Here is a 22,273-nt window from a genome sequence, read left to right as displayed (position 1 = left end):
TTTGCAGGTCTGATAACCAAATTCCTTATGGGTTCATCGTTGTAATAGAAATCTCAAAAAAAAGAATGACGCAAATATTGTCGATTACAACAATGTTAAATATGGCCCATAAGTGGGTTAGGATGTCAGACCTGCATATGCACACGTCATTATCTTCCAATTAATTTAGTAGAAAGTCTATAGCCAAAAAATGTGGTAATTACCGTTCTACATTCCCTTAGAACAAAATGACAACGAGAGGGATTTTATGCAATCAGGGGGCTGAACCGAAAAAAAGTCTTAACTTTTACAAACATTTAAAGAGTTGAATCCCTTGATACTGTAATGATCTTGTATCCAAGCGTCGCCTTCCTGAGCTCATTGTCTGACAATTCACTTACTAATCTTAGGTCAATATTACAAGACGACGATTACCAATGAGAGGATGAAAACCAAGTTGTTATTCTCGTGTTTTAACATTAGTTCTGTAAATAAGGTGTTGAGGTCACGGTGATGATAGTTATGGTGATGCTGATGATGAAGATGATGATGATGATGATGATGATGATGATGATGATGATGATGAGGAGGAGGAGGAGGAGGATGAGGAGGAGGATGATGATAAAGAGGATGATGATGATGATGATGATGATGATGATGATGATGATGATGATGATGATGATGATGATGATGATGATAATAATAATAATAATAATAATAATAATAATAATAGTAATAATAATAATAATAATAATAATAATAATAATAATAATAATAATAATAATAATAATAATAATAATAATAATAATAATAATAATAATAATAGTGAGGAGGAGGAGGAGGAGGAGGATACTGATGATGATGATGAGGATGATGACGACGACGACGACGATGATGATGATGATGATGATGATGATGATGATGATGATGATGCTGATGATAGTGATATTAAGGGGAGGGGCGACACCTGAAATATCGATTTTTGGGTCAAAATATAAAATTTCAGTTTTTTATTTATTATCAAAGAACAATCATTTTTTCACATATTTTCAGCACTTAGATGGTGATTTGGATAATATAAAGTTTGTAAATCGTCTTTCATAACCATGGAAGTCGACATGAAAATACCAAACTTTTCAATTTTTTGTGAGAATTCAACTGAAAATAATAGGACTGAAAAGCATTATAGAGCAGTAAAGTTAGGTGCCCCAAACGTAAACAATAACAAGTTGCTAGTGATTTCCGTTAGGGACCGGAATAATTTACGCACAATATAGGTCTCCCAATTTTGTAGTTTGAGTTGTAGGCAATACACTTTCAGTATTGAAAATATGTTTACATAAAATCTAACAGTTGCAGAAATAATAATATAAGGCTAAATTATTATGAAAATCAGGCTCCCAATAATTCTCGTTTTGTTCACACCAGCGCAATAATTTGCTCTGGTCTAAAAATAGATAGACTGTAACTTTTGATAAATTTTAGAAAATTTTACCTTTTGTTCCATAAAATATCCATATCTAGACATTATTTGATGCATGATCGAGTATTTATGAATATGTGTTTCTTTTGCCACCTAACAGCCAAATTTTAAAGGTTATTTTTTTCTATTATTTACATTGGAACGTGAGCTGTCAAGACAGGAACATGTGGTTTGCCACGTGCTTCTCGACCTTTGTTTACGTTTGGGGCACCTAACTTTACTGCTCTATAATACATATCGATGTTGTAAATTTTGATATCGATAGTTTAGTCTACTCTTTGCCCGTCTATTTGACACGGTTTCAGTCTCATAAATGTCAGAATATGGGCAGGGGAGGAGTTTAGAAACTGTTAGTCGCGAACAAAGATTGTGTGTCAAACAGCTGATAAGAGGTCAAGTTGTCAGGTAAATACAACGTGATCACGAATGGTGCGATCTGATTGGCTGACCTTGTTCTAGACCTCTGACTCCGCGCCAGGGATTGGATGTTGAGTCAGGGTGAAAGTTCGCCTCTCTTACTATTATATTTTACTACGATTTGTTTACCTTTCGATTGATCAGTTGTTTTATCAAATTTTGACACGTATTCACGTTAATTATCTCTAAATATTTCCAATTTTTACTGGATTATTATAACTATACCTAAAGTGACAAAAAAATCCAAACGTTGGCAACAGTTATTTGCTACAAAAGCCAAGAAAGCAAGAAAGTTATGATGGCTCGTGGTTGATCCGTGGCCACAAATCTTTGATTGGAATTTGGTGTGTGATAGTAGTATTATGATAAAGCGATTCCAAGCAATGCCACAGCGGAAAGAAATGAAATGGGCTATTCTTGCTGGTCTTTACCACGGTTATTACACCAATGACTTCCCTCAACATAGGTATTGTCCTCCTGAACCGGACTCCAGATGCTTTTATAAAAAAATATATTGCTGCCCATGTGTATCTGTTGACACAAGCAGCGTGTAAATACACCTTTGAATTTTGATTTAATTCATGAGCACTTGAAGCCTGTATATGCTTTGTTGAAGTGTTGTGAGATGAAGACAACACAAAATCCAAACGAAAGGTTTCATAATTCTGTTTGGTCAAGATGCCATAAAACATACTTCCATTCTCTAAAAAAAGTTGAGTTTGGTGCAGAGTATAATTTTGGTCCAACAGAAATAACATCCCTGAAAGTGTCTTTGGGCATCGGTGGACTGGGAGAACACTCCCAGATGTTGAGTCAGCAAGCAGAGTCAAAAAGACTTGACCAGAGCATAAGGGTTGCTCAACACAAAGAGAAAAAAAAGACGCAAAATGAAAGCTCAGACCCGTGAAAAAGCCCAGAGGGAGGCAGAAAAAGAAGACGGGGGACGCTCATACGGTGCTGATATGTTTTGAGCTGGTTGTACCGTTTTGTCTTATTATTTTCATTCATTGTTATCTTTGATCTCGTTTTTCTCAAAATGACATTTTTTAACACTATTTTTTATCTTATTTTGTCATTTATCAATCAATTTGTTTAAAACTTTGCATGTCTAGAGCTATAGTGATTATCTAAAATCATACAGAAGGAATTTTAAATATCTTTATTATTTTTTGAAAAATTGACATTTTTATGTCAAAAAACATGATTTTTATCATACCGAAAAAATATAATTTTAAAAAATTTGTAAATAAAAATCTATTTAAAATATTTAAAAAATGCTCTGTATTTTTTTAAATAATATACAAATATACAACCATGCCAAATTTCAAGAAAATTCCATGGAAACTTATTGAGAAAGTAACTTTTTAAAATAGCACCCAGAGAAGAGTAAAATCCAAGATGGCGGCCGTCACCATGGCAACCGGACACGCCCACCGAAATAAATCACATGGTTCGAATCCATTGGTCATAGGCAATGTCCCAATATAAAAAGATATTGGATATAATCATTATTCTTGAAAATAGTTTCAGGTGTCGCCCCTCCCCTTAATTATGTTGATGATGATAATAAAAATAATGACATTAATAATAATAATAATAATAATAATAATAATAATAATAATAATAATAATAATAATAATAATAATAATAATAATAATAATAATAATAATAATAATAATGATAATAACAATAATAACAACAACAACACAATTAGAAGAAAATCACATAAAATTCACAGTCATTAATGGATAATAGTAGGACAATAATGTCATTTATGACAATATCAAGATATTGAATTACCGATTCCAAGGGGGGGGGGGGGGATTGAATAGGTCTTTAATAGTTAACTGAGAAATCTCATATTTAAAAAATTGGCCAGAAAACTCGTCATCAAATATCGACCGATTTAAATGACCCTTATCTCGGTAAAAAAAACTCTCACAAAGACTTCGCCAAGTCCCAGGTTTGAAATTTTTTGCCAAGATGAGTGTCATTTAATCGGTCGAGATTTGAAGGACGAGTTTTCTGGCCAAATTTTTTAAATACGAGTTTTTTTCAGTGCACAGCAGTTATCTAGTTAAGACCTATTCAATTGTTGTACTAAGAATTATAACGTCTGTATTACGCTGCAATTCTTAATACATTTTATTTTAACGTTCCTTTGTTTATTGTTTACTAACAAATGTAAACTTCGAAATAATCCAAGGTTATGATATGAAATCTTTTAATCTTTTTTTAACCTTAAGCTCTATGGTCCTAACACTTAAAATATATGTGACACTAAGCATTTAGAAAAAAAAGTCATAAAATTATTGTCCGTAGAAACAAGGAATACTTGTTGATTGTTGAGTCGATTATGTCCAACACAATTTCCTTAACGAAACTGAAATGTTTGTATCTAAGTCCTATCATTTTCAATCTGTCTAACGTCCACATTATCTATTTCGTTCAATAATACATTTCATTACTTATCAATTTGGGATTTTTTAAAATCCCTTTCAATCGAACATTATTCACACTCAATTCAAACTTGCCGCCATCATCATGAAAGATATCACCGCCAAAGACATAGACAGAGATTTTCCAGTTCCAGTTCCATTATTGCCGTCACCCCCTTTCTGCTTATCGTGTTTTCCTGTACCCACGTGGCTGTTTTTATTACCCCTACGACCACCTGCTGTGTTTCCTCCAGCGAGATTCTCCGACGGTTTGTATCTTCCTTGGGTCGTATTTGGAGCAGCTCCTGGTTCACAGGTCTGAACACGTAACTGGTCTAGTTCCATAATCGATCTTTGGAGGTTGGGATCGGTCCTCAGGAAACAGTTGGACTGCAGAGCATGCTCAGCACAGCCGACGCTCATCTGCATAAATCTGTGAGAGAAAACTTGGATTGATTGTATATGAACGTGGATTCTGTCTGATGTGAACATGTTGATAAATTATTGTGACTCATGGCTTTAAAATAGTATAAACACATAGATAACCACGCCTCTCGGACAGTCGTCATAATGTGAACAACTGCAGTGATTGGTAAACATCGCAAACTCCACAGATTTAACTATCGATGGCATGGTGGCTAAGTAAAATACCCACTGTTTTACCCCTTGATCAATAGAATATAAACACAAAAAACTATGTGTAAATTCAAACGTTTATAATAATGTGATCAAGAAAATCATGTGATAACTAGTCACCCATTTGGTGGTTTTAAATCAATAACAATGATCAGAGAGAGGTCGATTTCATTCACGTTATTGTTATAAACAACCAACTATGTTTGTCCAAGCACGTGTGAAGGTGTGTCGCAAATTCCATGTTTTTTTTGGTCAAAAATCTCCTGGCTAATTATGTCTGGATAAACCAGATTGCAAGTTAAAGTAAAAATGGTCAGGAATGTAGAATTTCAATTTTGTCAGTTTTAGAAACGATATTTGTTTTCCTCAAACAGATATAAAACTTCCCAAGTCTTATATTTGTTTTAAACTATAAACTATATTTTTGGCATTTAAACCACTCCGAAATGATACCCTTTAAAGGTGATAGGTCACAATTGATTAGGTTTTATTTCCATTAAAATTCCCTCCTTTCACATTGACAAACTAAAAGTTAGTGGATGATAAGATCTAATTTGAATTCTCCGAAAGGTACATTGTTTAAAGGACGACCAGTAAATACCACCCTGCATTACAAAAGCCATAGGAACTGTGTCGATGGCTCAGTGGTACGGGGGGCTTGCCTAGTGACAAAGTCGATCCATATTCAGCGTACTCGGTGACTTGATTGTTGACACTATTTACACAATTTTAATCTCAGGGTTATGTCATATGGATACACATAACATGCCTTACGATTTCAGTGTGAGATTACTCTTTACACCGTTTTATAATATGTATATATCATATCTATAAATATAAATTGCAATCACATATAGATAGTATGCAGATGACGTCACTCAGGTCTTTGTTATTGTTTTTTGCCATCCGCGTTTATGAGTAATGCTCACTGAACTGTATTAACCCGACTATAAACGTTCATGGATACACACAGTTTTGTGTGTTGGTCTGTTATACTTCCGGATGGCAATGTTATGAGCTTCTTAGCCAAGCGCATACTATATATAACTTGAGATTTAACTTGAGATATCATATAACGCAATATCCATTAAACATACCAAAAGCGCTTTACAAAATGTCCCTGACCAACAGCAACACAGATAAAAGTACTGCAGAAAGCACGCCTGGTAGTCGACTTCAACAGTATGAATAGAAATTTAGTTTCATATGGCCAATTGGGAGAATCAGTAAAGCGTTGTGTATCACATTGAGCATAGTGAATTCGTAAATATAATATTTATAATAAAGAACCGACCTCCCCTTCATGCTGAGCTAGACTAGCCTTTGGATGTAAAGAAATTAAATATTCTATTAGGACTCAGTTTAGTCAATGACTCACGTGCACCAAGTTGAGCCCTCAAACATCGTCTTGAGATTTGGAGAGAATGACATCACCACGGCCGTGGTACACGTGACAAATGCCGGACATTTCAGAAGTTGGGCGTTGCTGGCCAGTCGACTGCAGTAGTTCCTCATCAAGGTGCCAAGACTCCTGAAGGACACCTAGAAAATACGATATGTCAGAGTCAGGGTATTGTCATGATGATAATACTCTTTTAAAGCACACAGTGTCGGAGTTAAGCCTCCCAATATACGTAGCATTTAAAAAGAATAAGAGAGTTATAATAACTTCGAAAAGTGCAAGGTATAACTTATCAAGTGGAACTAAATGAGAGGCTAATTATAGACGGATTGGTGTTTTTGTGTAAATCATATGCTGACTGTTTACTTGTTTTTGACAAAGCAATTAACTGAAATCCGTTCATATGAAACAGCATGACAGATGATAAGCGATAACTCTCGTTTTTTAATTCCATGTCTGTGTTTGCCTTTTTCTTTTGTCTATCGGCAGTCTTGACAATGAATGCATTGCAGAATTTCTTGATGTATTGCAAGTTTACAGACGTCTGTCTTTCCATTGCTTTCAGTTCTCTAGTTCATGATAACGGATCAGATACCTTCCTTAATTTGTTTGACAGAATTCCGTTTGATGCAATGCCAACGTTTGATATCGCTGCTTGATTTTGGTGGTGCTGCTCATCAGATCCGCAGGTTTGAATAATAGTACAAAACACACACACACACACACACACACACACACACACACACACACACACACAAAACACTGTGTAACTCAAATCGTATGATACAAACATCTGAATATTTCATTCACATAGGAAAAGTTATTCTCCATTCACATCTTGCAACTTAACTTTGCATCAAATTGTGCACCGCCATGTAAATTAATTAAAATATCAAATGTATTTTTATATGACAAGTCCTCAAAAGGGATCAAAAAATGTCATATCAAAATACTGATCACAATCTACTTGGAAGTGTAAAACCAGTCTTTCGGAGGACTGGATACATACATTACGCAACTGATCTTCTAGTTTCAGAGTGATTGCATCTTAATTTCAAAATTAAATTTATGCTGCTCGCCAATAAAGACTATCCATCTCGCTCTTTTACGCCCCGTCATCTTAAGAATCTGTCTATACATTTTGTTATTAAAATAGTTATGTCACCTCATTATTCAATTTGTAACCTTTTCATTGTTAGTCTTCTGGAGGACTAATTAAACACTTCCAAGGAGATTTGAACCAAAAAAGAGGAAGGTGAGACGTCACGACTTATCTGCCCTATTGTTTGCCTTGGGGCGTTTTATTTGTCTTTTTTTCTATGGTAAATGAATGAATTCCCTTTATTAATCCCTAAAGGGAGATTATTCTTTAGAAACTATTCCAGGGGAAAACTGGAATAACTCCGGCGTCAGCCGCAGTGGAGCGCCGGAAAGTGAGCTAAGGTTAGGTGACTTACTCAAGGCTACACAACTCGACGAGTAGTCGAATTTGGTACCTTTCGGGACGAAGAAAAGACCATAACGATGAACCAGGCTGTCCCATAAACATCTAATTTAGGCAGCAAATTTAGAGAATGAAAAATAACACACGGGCTATGGCGTCTCACTCCAATAATTCTGTCTGACGATTGTTGTACCCTCCTATTAAAAGGTCGTCACTTAGATACGCAACTATAAAAAAAAAGAGGAAAGATATGTAACCCACCATCTGGAACGTTATTATGTCGGGATGGATATGACCCCGGAAAATTAATTTATAATCAAAGAAAGAAATTTTATTTATTCTCTACTATGCCGGTTAGAATTTTAACTCCAAGTTTGATATTTGTTGCTATAAATAAACTTTCCAGTACCAAGTTTATCCCAACATATTAGCAAGTTAACGAAATCGACGTCGAACGGCGAGCAAGAAAGCCCGATCTGTCATCTTACGTCCCCCCACGACGTCGGGTGCAAGTAATAATATTACTAGACTAGTAGTTATTGGTGATGTAAGAGGACAGATCCCGGATTTCTTGCTCGCCGTTCGTCGTTCGACGTCGATTTCGTTAACTTGCTAATAATAACCGCTTTGAGATGATCGGTCACCAAACATGACAAACCTCAGTGGCTGATTGGGGCAGCTGGCACTGCTCGATGCTCTGTGCAACGCAAGGGAAGTAATCGCCGATGGTTCCGCAAATCCCCGAGTGGGTAGCAGCTGCGATTGGAAAACTCTTGAGAAAGGCATGTGAACAGTGACCCAAGGACCTGCACTTGCTCAGCTCTAGGACACCTGTATAGAAAGACATTTTGGTTTCACAGTGGAAAGAAAAACAAAAGTGACTCATATATAAGGGAACAACACAAAACAAATAACGTTTCGACCCTTGGCCTTCGTCAGGAGACAAACAAAATAACATAAAAATGTCAGGTAAACCATACATTTTTGTGGGGGATTTTTGTTTGTCTCCTGACGAAGGCCAAGAGCTGTGGTGTTCCGTTAAATAATAGTCACATTTACTCACTTTATTATATTTTTTTTTCTGCTGTGTCTAAGTTTGACATAGATATCTACCCATTCGTTACTTCTGGTTTGGTGTGTGTTTGTTTTGTTTGGACAGCTGTGTATGCAGGATTGTTTGGTTGTTTGTCTTTTTGTTTTGTTTTTGCTTTAGTGATTTGTTTGTCTGTTTTGTTTGTTTTGTTTTTTTCTTTGTCTTTTTATTGCTTTGTTTTGTTATTTATTTATTTATTTTTATTTATTTTTATTTATTTTTTTTTTTGGGGGGGGGGGGGGGTGAGTTAGTAGAACAAAATCTTGCTTACAGTTATCTACTGACTTTTTAATGTGACTTAATATTATACTTACTCGGGTGACACTTCTGATAGTATTGTTGTCTCATTGCCTGGGCTGACTGTATCATGTCTCTTAATTGTTGGGAGCAAGTGGGCGTTGAACGCCCCACGCAGCTTGTGTACGCAGATAACGAACTAGAGAAAGAAGTATAAAGAAAGAATAATGCACAATTATTTCGCTATATTTACAATTTTGCCTTAATCATCAACGCGTATCAAATAGGTTGGTTTGCTTTCCTCGTCAAGTCAAGTTCCTAGTTTTGTACCAATATTTCCACACTTCTTGTATTTTTTATTTTTTATTTTCCTATTTATCTTACACTGCTCCATACACCCTTTTTCAGGTTTTTATCTAACACAATTGCTTTCTCACAATTAAATTTTTCAAACTTAATCTGGATGCTTTGGTATTGAACGACTACGAATTGATTATCAGAGAGAGAGGAAGAGAGAGAGAGAGAGAGAGAGAGAGAGAGAGAGAGAGAGAGAAAGAGAGAGAGAGAGACGAATATTTATGCCTTTCCGTCACGACATCATAAGATATCGTCGCCTAGGCTAGATAATTCATCAAACAAGATGTCTGATGTCAACAGGATTCACACATGTTGGCAAAGTGAGCAAATTGGGGGTTAATAATCTTGCCCAAGGAAAAATAACAAAGCGAATGGCTTTGGATAATGTTCTTACCCGCATACACTAGTGAGATTGGCTGAATGTAAGGCTGGAAAGAATGTCTGATTGAAAGGACCAAAACACTCCTGAAATTTTTGAAGACATTGCTGGGTGCTTTTTCCGGAATCTGTGAAAGTGAAGAGGTATAGAATTAGTATTAAAACGAAATGGATTACATGGCGGTTTTGATAAGCAAAATTGAAACACGGCCTTAATTTGTATGAGCTCTGGGTATAGCCATTGCCGAACACGTAATTCATTGGTGACGATGATATAAATAACAAGATAGACACATTTTGTTGATTAAGAAAAAATATAACTTTTTATTTAGTTTTTCCGCTTTTCTTTTTATTATCATTTTTGATTTATCTCTTTTCTTCCTATTTTTTTATCGTTTTTAAATTGGGTTTAGGAAACTAGAAACAGTTTAGGAAAATCTATCTAGATAAATCAGTTCTTTAATCAACTACTTATTCAATCACAATCGCATTAAACAAAGTGCAAGAAACTGAAATGTCCACTTAATCTTTTATTGAACTTATAGCGACGGCAAATCTAGATATCTATACGTTTTGCACATATCTAGGCATCTACATGCGTTTTAAATTATGCCCGACTTACTTTTGACTACAAAGTCGGACAAACAATAAGGAAGCAATCATCTAAAAACGATATAATGTCGGGATGGACCCGACTTGCACTTATTTGCACATCTGATAACCCAATTCCTTGTGGGCTCATTGTTGTAATGGAAATCTAAAAGAAAATGACGCAAAATATTGTCCATTACAACAATTTTAAACTAGGCCAATAAGGGGGTTCGGATGTCAGACCTGGATGGACCCAATGATAAAATTCAGTGTTAAGCTTTACTTACAATGGTTCAGTGAGAGTGAGGTTTGTTTCTTTAACAACAAAGAAAAAAGGGTTCCTTTCCTTGATTATTTTGATTTTATTTAACTAAATTTTCACCGCTCGGATAATTCCGGCTTATTACCAGATATTGACACACATTGGGCCACAAATAATACTATGCTGAAATATGAGATATGTACGTACCATCTCCACAGTAAATGTTGTGTCTTGTTCTCATAGTGGCGATGCCTTGTAATGAACTAGCAGCGGTACTGGCACATTCCTGAGTCATGCTGACTTCTTGGGTACATTGGGTATAGTTGTCTAAAGACCTGAGCGCAGGACAATTTTTCAAGTAAATATCATTATTATTTATATTATTTTTTTTTTATTATTATCATCAACATCATCATCCTTATCACTATCGTCATCCACATCGCCCAGCTCCTCCTCCTCCTCCTCCTCCTCCTCCTCCTCCTCCTCCTCCTCCTCCTCATCATCATCATCATCATCATCATTATCATCATCATCATCATTTCATCATCATCATCATCATCATCATCATCATCATCATTATCATCATCATCTCATTATCATCATCATCATCATCTCATCATCATCATCATCATCATCATCATCATCATCATTATCATCATCATCATCATCATGTTCATCTTCATTTTCATCATCATCCTTATCATTTCTACTACTAATATAACATTATCACTAAACAAAAATACTGCAGTCGTGTAAACACCATATCCTACGATCAAGAGTGTTTAACTATGTGTAACTCATGCGAGTGATCTATATTCAAGTTTTCGTCCCACCGAGTCATCGATCACATGATTTGCTGCTGTCCAACAATTGATATGTCTTAATAAATGTAATCATACTGCTTTGTTTATGAAAGTTGTAAACATGACCATGGGCCAAGTTGAACAAATTAGCACATTGTATGTTGAATATTTTGAAAATTGTCAACACATTTTATTATGTTGATCAATAGATGGAATGAAATTGACATCACTGCGCTCTTTGTTATTGTTTTTAAGACAGCTAATTTGATGATTCGTTCTCACTAAAATATATCAGATTATAAACATTCAAGGTTACATCGTTTTGTGTGTTGGTAAATTATATTCAACTGGTAGATGTTGTTAATATTTTACCTAAACACATAGCATCAATATAACCAATGAGCAATTTTGGCAACGTGACCAATGACTTGAGCACAAGGAAAAATAACATAGATCGTCCCCATTACTCACTGGCACATCATCATAAGATTATAGTCAGCCAATGCCGGTATAAAGCTCTGGTTGAAGTTCTCATAGCATTGCATGGTTCTGTTGAGACAATCCAGCATCCCCAGAGTGCTTGCCTGGGCATCTGCAAGGACGGCAAACGTTACATAAACAGTTGAACTAAGAAATTTTAATTTGAATATCGAACTTTATTTTACGAGAAACGTTACGAAACTAGTATACATTTTACGAGAAACGTTACGTAACTAGAGTATATTTTACGAAAAACGTTACCTAACTAGTACAAATAACACTTTTTAAAATGATTTTTATAGGATTCTTTCACGGGTTGCATTTATTAACCGAGTTATTTTTTTAATCGCGCCAAATAACTCACGAGTAAATACCAGTAAATTATGTTTGGCATTTTTTCTAAATTAATGTGGTACTAGAAAACCGTTTGCTAACCTAGACATAATATGCCGGCTATTTTTTTGTTATTGTGTGCTAGAGCTGTGTGACTTGTCTTTCAATGTTTAATAATCTTGTTTTCCGAATTGTGTGTTATCGATGTACACCAATGAAGGCACAATGAACTTGGAGGCATTTATTAAAGTTTAAAACTGTGTTCCAGTCATGTGTGAGGGAGATTTTTTTCTTTTACTCTCACATGGATAGGATGGAAAGCTGTGCTCCCTCTAATCAATTTGACGATCAAAACTATAACGTTGAAGGTTGATGTTTATCTTTTGCCGATAATTATATTATTATGTGTGCATGTGTGTGTGTGTGTGTGTGTGTGTGTGTGTGTGTGTGACCGGGGGAAGAGGTGCCGCCAGATAGAATAAGTAATTGGTGTTGAATTTTAATGGTTTTAGGTGCATGGATAAATCTTCGATTCGGCATCTGTGATTTTCGGACTTTGACTTTGAGCCAAAAAAAAAAAAAAGAAAAATGTTGAAATTGTATTCATCCGCACTAAAAGGTTATGTTAAATAACCAATCAGCTGTCTTTTCAGACTTTATTCAAGCGAATAAATTAAGCGAGAATATTCAGCAATCGTTGAATAGATATTTTATACCACGGGATCAAAACATTATTCAACGATTACATTTTTACTAATGAATGATAGGTTTTTCCAAGATGAGGGGTGGAATAAAGATCTTTATTTTACGAGAAACTTTACGTAACTAGTCCTAAATAGTACTTTTAGAAAGTGATTATCGATATATATCGATCTTTATGTTACTAAAGTAAGATATGTTCTCCTAATAGTCACCTGACTCATAGTACAAGATGTTTAACTAAATATTATGTAAACGCAGTATAAGGGATCCAACGCTAACTGCAGCACTGAACATGTCAGACGAGACATGACTCCTCTAGGACGCCCTAACTATCATTTTACGACATAGACAACGCTGTTATGGACTGAACAAGGTGAGAGAAATATATAAGTAAAGAGCTTTTCAAAAGACTCAATTTTGCTGCAGCCTAGCGTTGTGTCGAGCCTCCAACCAAGAACCTGCATGTCAGAAAACGAGAATCATACCACAAAATCACATAAGCCATGCAAAAAGAATCCCAAGCAGTGTGTCAATTTATGGACCACCGCCTCAAAACGCCTCAATTATGATAAAATTTTAGTGAGATTTCGATTCTGAAAATTAAATTAATAGCCAGAAATATGAAAGTGTTTGATTTAGTTGTTAAATTAAGAGAAAGAATAAAGTTTCTGAAAGAGCAAAAAAAAAATCAAACATTTCATATGCATGGAGATAAGAACACGTATCAGACACACAAATACATGGAGTAGTAGGCAAATTAAGTAGTAAAACCAAAGCTAGAGGTACCTAAATGAGCCAATAAAATGGAGATATTTCATATGCATGATCCTTTTACCTTTAAATCCTCATATTCATTTCAACATCTGGTCCACTCTACCACGAACCTAAATAAACCGCGGTCTGTGTGATTTTTGGCTCTGAAGGACTTAGTACTTACCGGATGAGCACATACTGCCATATTGTTCCTGCATGCTGACTACCATTGCCCTGGACTGAGTCACCAACGAGGAGCATTGAGATGTTATAAGCGTCATCAGGCAGCCCGTGAACTGCTTCAACGTCCTGGTAAAAGATTTTAAAAGTCAATAATCTAAAATTGTATTATCTAGCTTAGATTATGAAAAGAAAGGTCATTTTTTTGACATATTATTCTAAAACAAAAAGCCATCTGTATTTAATGGTTGGAAGAATTATTGAATAATATATTATCTTGTTTTCATCAGCTTCTCTGGGAAAGGTTATACGTAATTTGTATCTTGGTAGTATTGGTTTGATGGGAAGTGAGAGTGATTATTTACCTAAAACGTAAAAAAAAAATCAATATTATAGCATAGTGGTGGTTTTAACTCACTGACATATCCCCGAGACGTTATAAGTTGCCATATATGACGTGAAAGTTTGATTGAACCGTGTCTGACAGGCCTTGACCTTTTGGCTACAGAACAGTACGACCTGTGGGTTGGACATCATCCCGTTGGATTGTGGCGTCAGTACTGTTGGACTGATAACGCTGGTTGGTGTTCCTGTCGTGCCTCGACCTGTTTTAAATAAAATAAAATTGAGTTTTATATCGCGCAATATTCACTAAATGTGCTCAAAGCGCTTTACAAGGGGTCCCTGGTCAACAACAACATTTAACATGTAGGACGGGACATGACGCCTGTTAGGCGATATTACAATTTTTCGGACAAAGACATCGCTGTTAACGGCAGGTACTCATTTTACAACTGAGTACGGTGAGAGAATGTGAGTAAAGAGCCTTTTCCAAGGACTCAACTATGCGCCGAGCGAGGCTCGAACCCAGGGGCTTCCGATCCGAAAGCGAGTGCCTTACCACTAGACCACATAGCCGCACATCCCAAACATCTTAAAAGTTTTGTCTGCCTTCTAATGTTGCCAAAGAAATAAAACGATTTTGGTGAGACGATAGCGTAGAAGTTAGGATATCCGTCGCTATTGATTTGAAGGCAGTGAGGTCTAATTATTTTTCTGTTTTGATTCTTTATTAGTTTTTTTTCTGTTATTTTGCTATATTCGTCTTTACTCTTACTTTATTATTTTCTGGTTATTTTCTTTTTTCTGCTTTTTTTTCTTTTCTTTTTGTTAACCCTTTCCAGTAGACTATTCGGCATAGGGCTTGAGTTACATGTAGTCAATTTACAAAGCTTAATTAAATTTTCTGGAAAGTTTTGTTAGAACTGCTCTTTGCTTGATTTCTAAAATTAAAATTAAAGTTTAGGTAATGATGAGGAGAGTGATGATGATAATGATGATGATGATGATGATGATGATGATGATGATGATGATGATGAAAACAATTACTCACCCAAACATGTCCGTTGATAGTCAGGTCGTATAAAAACAGACAACATGTTCTGTACCAATGTCTGTTGTTGTGGTGGACAACTGGACAAAGAGGCCTGCAGACAATCTATCTGGTTAGACATTGCCCTGAAAAGAATATTCCAAAGTTAATGACGTTTCTGCACACTAGATTACGGACCTTGTAGCTCAATTGGTTTTTTAAAAATAAAGGGGGGGGGGGGGGGGGGGGGCGTGGGGGTCCAGACAACTCAGTTGGTAGATCACTTGCTTCAAACACAAAAGAAACGAGCTCGATCCCACTCCCTCATCCAACAGTGATTGGGTAGCCGGGTCTGTAAAAATCTGTCGAAAAGTACTTTGCGATAGGCTAGCGTTCTATCCAAATGGTAGCAAACAATTTCCACTGTCTGTGTTATGCTACAGACACTTTGATAAAATCCGGTCCCAATGGCATAATGGGTCTGAAGGACATATCTCAGTCGGTGGAACACTAGATGGGCAAATGGGTCGGGCATAGCACTTGCACCTGGGAGAGCGGAGTTTGACCCCATTTGAAACATTACCTTTATTTGTGCTGCTATGTGGTTTAGTGGCAGGGCACTCGCTTTCGGATCGGAAGGTCCGCAGTTAGTTCGTGTCCCGCTCTGAGCGGCGCATAGTTGAGTCCTTGGAAAAGGCTTTTTACTCACATTTTCTGACCGCACTCAGTTGTAAAATGAGTACCTGGCAGTTACCAGTGCTATCTCTATCCAAAACAAATTGGCATATTGCTTAAACGTCATGTCCCTCATGCGGATATTCCGCTATATAAATACTCAAGTTCTTTACTTGAGGTTAACCCCTGTGCGGCTACGTGGTCTTGTGGTATGACACTCGCTTTCGGATAGGAAGGTCCTGGGTTCGAGCCTGGCTCGGCGCATTGTTGAGTCCTTGGAGAAGGCTCTTCACTCACATTTTCTCACCGTAGGCAGGTGTAAAATGAGTACCTGGCCGTTAACAGCGTTGTCTCAGTCCGAAAAAAATGTAATGCGTCATGTCCCGTCCTACATGTTAAATGTTGCTGTTGGCCAGGGATCCCTTGAAAAGTGCTTTGAGCAAGTTTAGTGGATATTGCGCTATAAAAAAGCTCAATATTTTAAAATTGTTATTTTGAGACGCAGAACTGCACGGAATCCAGGATTTTCTCAATTCTGAAGGAATGAATGAAGGGAGTCCAGTCCAGTTCAGTCCATTCTATCTACACAGCACTAATTGAGTACCTAGGTTGTAAGATATGGCTTTATAATATACTATTTGTTTAGCGAGCACACCGACTAAATTTTCACACATTGCTATTTCACAAAATTTCTTTTATATGAATCATTTTGCTTGGCATTCCCTAGGAAAAGGAGATAACTAACAATCGTCTTCAATTTAATTTACAACGGCATATGATATGGACGTTTCGAGTTTCCCCTTTGTCAACAAAACAAGATGAATGAAAATCGTAAGTCTTTTGTTGACAAAGGGGAAACCTAAAACATCCATATCACCTGCCTTAGTTGATTGAATTGAAGCATCAAAAATAATAAACCATCCTCTTGATGGAGTGGAAAGAATTCATGGGAAAGCAATAGAAAGGAAAGCATTCTCAATTACCAAGAATAAAAATTATTTTATACCATGAATTTAGTATTTTACCATCTGGGAGAAGGTTTTGTCAGATTGAATGTAGGACTAACAAGTATAAATCAACGTTCGTTCCATCAGCAATAAAAAATTTGAATATTTCATATGGTACAGCAAAACCAAGGATTGATTCGTTGACTGATTAACTGATTAATTTATTTAATGTTAGATTAAGTGACCAATTGATAATGATAATATTTGGTGTTGAATTGCCAAAAATGTAACGAATTGAAAATGAAATGAATATGTTTATGTTGTGTATATCGCACGCGTGAAAGAAAGAGAGGAAGAGAGAGAGAGAGAGAGAGAGAGAGAGAGAGAGAGAGAGAGAGAGAGAGAATAAGTAGGAGTGAAGTATATGTTCAATGTTATAGTTATCATATAACGTTAGAACAAGTGTAACTAAATGACAAATTGCCATATTTATGGACAATAAAGATCTATTATTATTATTATTATTATTATTATTATTATTATTATTATTATTATTATTATTATTATTATTATTATTATTATTATTATTATTATTATTGTTTAGTTTGACTAGTGATATTAATTTGTTTCTGCGAGATTCATGCAGCAACAGTTACATTAAGACACATAGACGCGTCTTGTGTATCTTTGTCAACTACAACTATGAAAGTTTTGCTACTGTTGTCGCTCTGTTCACCTGTCTTCTCATTAGACCAACCTACATTTTTCGGCCTAATCAATCTAGAGCAAATCTTGTCAAGATATTTCCACAACAGATACATGGAGCCCCGTATCATATATATATATATATTTTTTTTTTAATTGAGCTTTTATATAACGCAATATCCACTAAATGTGCTCAAAGCGCTTTACAAGGGGTCCCTGGTCAACAGCAACATTTAACATATAGGACGGGACACGACGCCTGTTAGGCGATATTACAATTTTTAGCACAGAGACAACGCTGTAAGCGGCCAGGTACTCATTTTACACCTGAGTACGGTGAGAGAATGTCAGTAAAGAGCCTTTTCCAAGGACTCAACTATGCGCCGAGCGAGGCTCGAACCCAGGACCTTCCGATCCGAAAGCGAGTGTCATACCACTAGACCACATAGCCGCACCCAATACCAGTAATGGTTACACAGGTTGCAAACCCACCAAATATCATGTTATTAAATTAAAAAAAAATTATTATGCCTTTTGCGCCAAGACATCATAAGATACCGGCGCCTAGGCATTCCACGAAGGAATATAGATAACTCATCATACAAGATGTCCGATGTTAACAGGAATCACCCATGTTGTCCAAGTGAGCAAATTGGGGGTTAATAATCTTGCTCAAGGAAAAAAACGAAAGTGCCTGAAGTGGGGCTCGAACCCGGGTCATCCGGGTATTATCATGTCATGTATTATCATGGATATTATCATATTATCTTGTCAAAATATTTCCACAACAGACACATGGAGACCCGTATCATATCACAACCAGTAATGGTTACACAGGTCGAAAAATCATCAAAAATCCCGTTATATATTATGTAATTCAAGTTGTGCCATTTAGTGCATCTGTTGTAACAAACCTATCTATTCCCTTCAATCACCTGTGTTTTGTTATTGTTTTTTTTTGTTTGTTTTTTTTGGGTTTTTTTTTGTTTTTTGTTGTTGTTGGTGGTTGTTTTTTTTTTGGTTTTTTTCTTTTTGGTTTTTTTTTTTTGTTTTTTTGTTTTGTGTTTTTTTTTAGGGGGGGGGGGGGGGGGGGTGGGGGGTTATTTGGCAACTCTCTCAAGAGAATTAAACTGATTAACCTGCAATCACAATTAACAGTTGCAGAGGCAAAATTAACGTTATGAGCCATTGGGCAGTCCGTCACACACACACACACACACACACACACACACACACACACAATATAGATATATATATATATATATATATATATATATATATATATATATATACTCTTCTTCAAGTACCAAGTCTGTGCCAGACATCGGTGATCATGGTACGCCATTCATCTCTCTGATCAGATAACCTCAGAAAACTAATATTACTCTTCTCTTCTTTTGTCACCCAGCTGTTCAAACTATTCAAATATGTTTTTTTTTGGTCTACCTTTACTATTTTTACCTTCTATCTTTCCTGTGAGAGCAAGATGGCCAATACATTTATGTCGATTTAGGTGCCCTAAAAATTGCATTTGGCTTTTTCTTTTATATATATATATATATATATATATATATATATATATATATATATATATATATATATATAGATATATATATATACCACCAGTCAAGAGGCTATTCACCTTTGTGATATATACAGGTCTCGATATGCTGTGAACGCCATTTGACAACCGACAGATGACCGATAGGTGACATGAACACACAAACCTCTTTTTGTAGCCTTTGTGTTGCGTCCTTGGTGAGGGTGCTTTCCACACCATGTTCCAATCGACACATACTTTGTGAACAGGTCATATGTTTTGCACCGGACCAAAAATAAATACTGCCCTAAATGGCCATTTGTGATGCGCTTTGGGTGCAACAGTGCAAACAGTGACACTCTTTGGTGCGGCTATGTGGTCTTGTGGTATAACACTCGCTTTCGGATCGGAAGGTCCTAGGTTTGAGCCTCGCTCGGCGCATAGTTGGAAAAGGGTCTTTATTCACATTCTCTCACAGTACTCAGATGTAAAATCAGTCCATGGCCGTTAACAGCGTTGTCTCTGTCCGAAAAGATTATAATATCGCCTTACAGGCGTCCTGTCTTGTCCTAGAGGTTAAATGTTACTGTTGGACAGATACTCGTTGTAAAGCGCTTTGAGCACGTTTAGTGGATATTGCTCTATAAAAAAGATCGATTAAATTTCATTTTTTGGTACAAAATCAAAAATCGTTTGTTTGTGTAAATGGAGATAGGAGCAAGGTTGAGACCATGAAGACGTTTAAAGAAGTAATTTAACTAAAAACGTTTGTCCTCAATGAATCTAGCCCACCAGTGCGACACAATTCTGGGCACGTGCATGGTAAAATTCTGGGGGAAGGTAGTCTGTCCATTGTTGGCGTTTTGTTCCAGAAACCTTTAAACATGTTATGTGTGGTTTATCAATTATTGTGTGTTCATCTTCGCAACGTACTCGATCTTTGTTGATAGATTCTTACAGTGTCGTCAGAAGACTTTTTATTCATCTCACCTCACACAGTTTCATGCATATTGTTTTCTAGGGAACTTGCACAGATTACACAATCCTTGCATTTCATCACTCTCATCATTGGAAAAATAGATAAATAAATAAATGATTAAATAAATAAATAAATAAATAAGTAAACAAGTAAATAAATAAATAAAACAGATCTGAGGCGGTGGATTAATCAATTGTGCCTTGCAGGAATATCGTGGTCACGTCTACAGGTGGTAAGTTTGAAATGCATTCCTAAAATACGTTCTTACCTGCAAAAAATGTTGTTCATGTTTTGGGATGTGTTCCCTACGTTTGCAGACATTGTATTTCTTGCCTTGTCCATCTCGGCACTGAATTTGGTGATGCAGGAACTGTAGCAGGACAAAGTTCCAGGAATCAGGAGGCAGAGGAGGACCAGCTCTAGGGAAAGATAATTACAGTATAATAAATATTAAACAAAGTAGATCAAAGCGGAGTTAAGAATAACATATCATGATAAGGATTTTTTTAGGTCAAAGGCCTTTAAAAAACCCTTGAAAAAAAGAAAGGTTCAAGTTAAAAAATTCCAGACATGATCATAACTATGCCCATCATTTACATCGTAGCAAAAGAAAATATATCGATTAAAAACGAATTCCTCAAATTCATAATTAAAGTTATCGAGCCCCTGTCAATTGCATTCTAAAAATGATTTATACTTTTGGAGTAATTGGTTGGAAATTCCAAAAAGTTCCATGTTAATCACCTTCTATCATCGCAGTCACTTGTTAAAAAAGCGCTTGTCGGTAAATACGTTGCGTGTCGAAATTTTTAAAAAAATTAATTGCGCCTGACAGTCATCATGACTCGTCTTATATGTTTAGCGGTTTTGTTCACTTTGGCCCTTTCTGGGGGCTTTGAGCAAATTTAGGTTAATGTTTTGCCATTACAATATTTTTGTCCATGTGAGAACTGTAAATAATGACTTTAGAATTTAACTTTTCTTTTAAGTTTATGTGTGTATTACACCCTCAAAGGACTTATTACGGTGGTTCATCTAAAATGAAGATAATACGTATTGATCAATTATTGTCAGTTTAATTCAAACACCCATGCAAGAGATTGAATGCAAAATCGCAAATTCATTTTAGGCGCACGTTTTCTTTACGTGTTCTTGTTCAGGAGTCTGATAACTCGGGTGTTTGTGATAATTTAAAGTTAAAATAGACATCAATAAAATTTCATGGTCTCATTGTGGAAATAGAAAAACAGTCAAGCAAACAGAATACATTTTCCACGATAACAATAGCAAAGACGTCCACACTTTGTGTTTGGATATCAGACATCGTAATATGCGATCCACAGCCTTATTCTGGCATTGCATGAACAAAAAAACTTGAGTTTCATGTCAAAATTAAAACAATTAGAAAAATTAAATATCATTTTTTAAAAACTATAATAATATAAATTTCCTCTCCACAACGAATGTATTTGTCTAAATATGACTGAGGTTTAAATTTCTATTTTCAGGAACAACTTCAACCGACGTGCACTTACTTGCAGGTCCCATTACGGAAATCAATTATCTGTTTCATTTAACATTGTTGTAATGGACAATACGTTGCGTTGGTTTGATAGTATTTCCATCACAATAATGAGCCCATGAATATTTGGGTCGTCATACCTGCATATAAGTACACACCGGCTTCAACCAAACAGAATACCATTGTCTGATGGTTCCTTTGAATCCATTTTATATTATAATTAACCAGTTAACTGTCGTAAGCTAGAAAAATGTGTATTTAATTATTTGGCCAGAAAACTCGCTCTCCAAATATCGGTCGATTTAAATGACCCTCATCTTGGCAAAAACTCTCAAACCTGGGACTTCATTTTTTCCAAACGGTAGTTAACCGATTAATTATATTTTACTGACCTGTAATACCGATCTTCAATGCCATGTTTGATTGTATATAAAGTGTATAGACTGGATATCTGTTGGAGAAAAAAAAAGAAATAATAGAGAATAAAATTTATTCGACAAAATTGGCAGACTGTGATTCTTTATGCAGGATCTGCAGAATATATCTCAATGTTTTAACCAATAGC

The 22,273-nt window shown here is 35.9% G+C and overlaps 1 protein-coding gene across 1 annotated transcript in view; it reads right to left on the bottom strand.

Moving 5' to 3' along the window:
• Positions 1–3,587: 3,587 nt before the first annotated feature.
• Positions 3,588–22,273, bottom strand: part of LOC144977790 (uncharacterized) — a 30,479-nt gene continuing 11,793 nt past the window's right edge. Inside the window, exons 2-13 of the mRNA XM_078923186.1 lie at positions 22,101–22,159; positions 20,455–20,605; positions 15,362–15,486; positions 14,387–14,573; positions 13,973–14,097; positions 11,992–12,112; positions 10,925–11,052; positions 9,881–9,992; positions 9,207–9,328; positions 8,458–8,630; positions 6,332–6,495; positions 3,588–4,750 (exon numbers count right to left, since the gene is read on the bottom strand). Coding sequence (XP_078779312.1) covers positions 4,399–4,750; positions 6,332–6,495; positions 8,458–8,630; positions 9,207–9,328; positions 9,881–9,992; positions 10,925–11,052; positions 11,992–12,112; positions 13,973–14,097; positions 14,387–14,573; positions 15,362–15,486; positions 20,455–20,605; positions 22,101–22,125 — 1,785 coding nt within the window. The 5' untranslated portion in view covers positions 22,126–22,159 and the 3' untranslated portion in view covers positions 3,588–4,398. The remainder of the gene's footprint in view (positions 4,751–6,331; positions 6,496–8,457; positions 8,631–9,206; positions 9,329–9,880; positions 9,993–10,924; positions 11,053–11,991; positions 12,113–13,972; positions 14,098–14,386; positions 14,574–15,361; positions 15,487–20,454; positions 20,606–22,100; positions 22,160–22,273) is intronic.

Source organism: Berghia stephanieae, chromosome 8, assembly GCF_034508935.2.
Source record: "Berghia stephanieae isolate SIO BIC M18660-M18661 chromosome 8, UCSD_Bste_1.3, whole genome shotgun sequence".
NCBI lineage: Eukaryota > Metazoa > Mollusca > Gastropoda > Nudibranchia > Aeolidiidae > Berghia > Berghia stephanieae.
The sequence above is the reverse complement of the archived record's forward strand: the minus strand, read 5'-3'. Positions and strand labels throughout refer to the sequence as shown.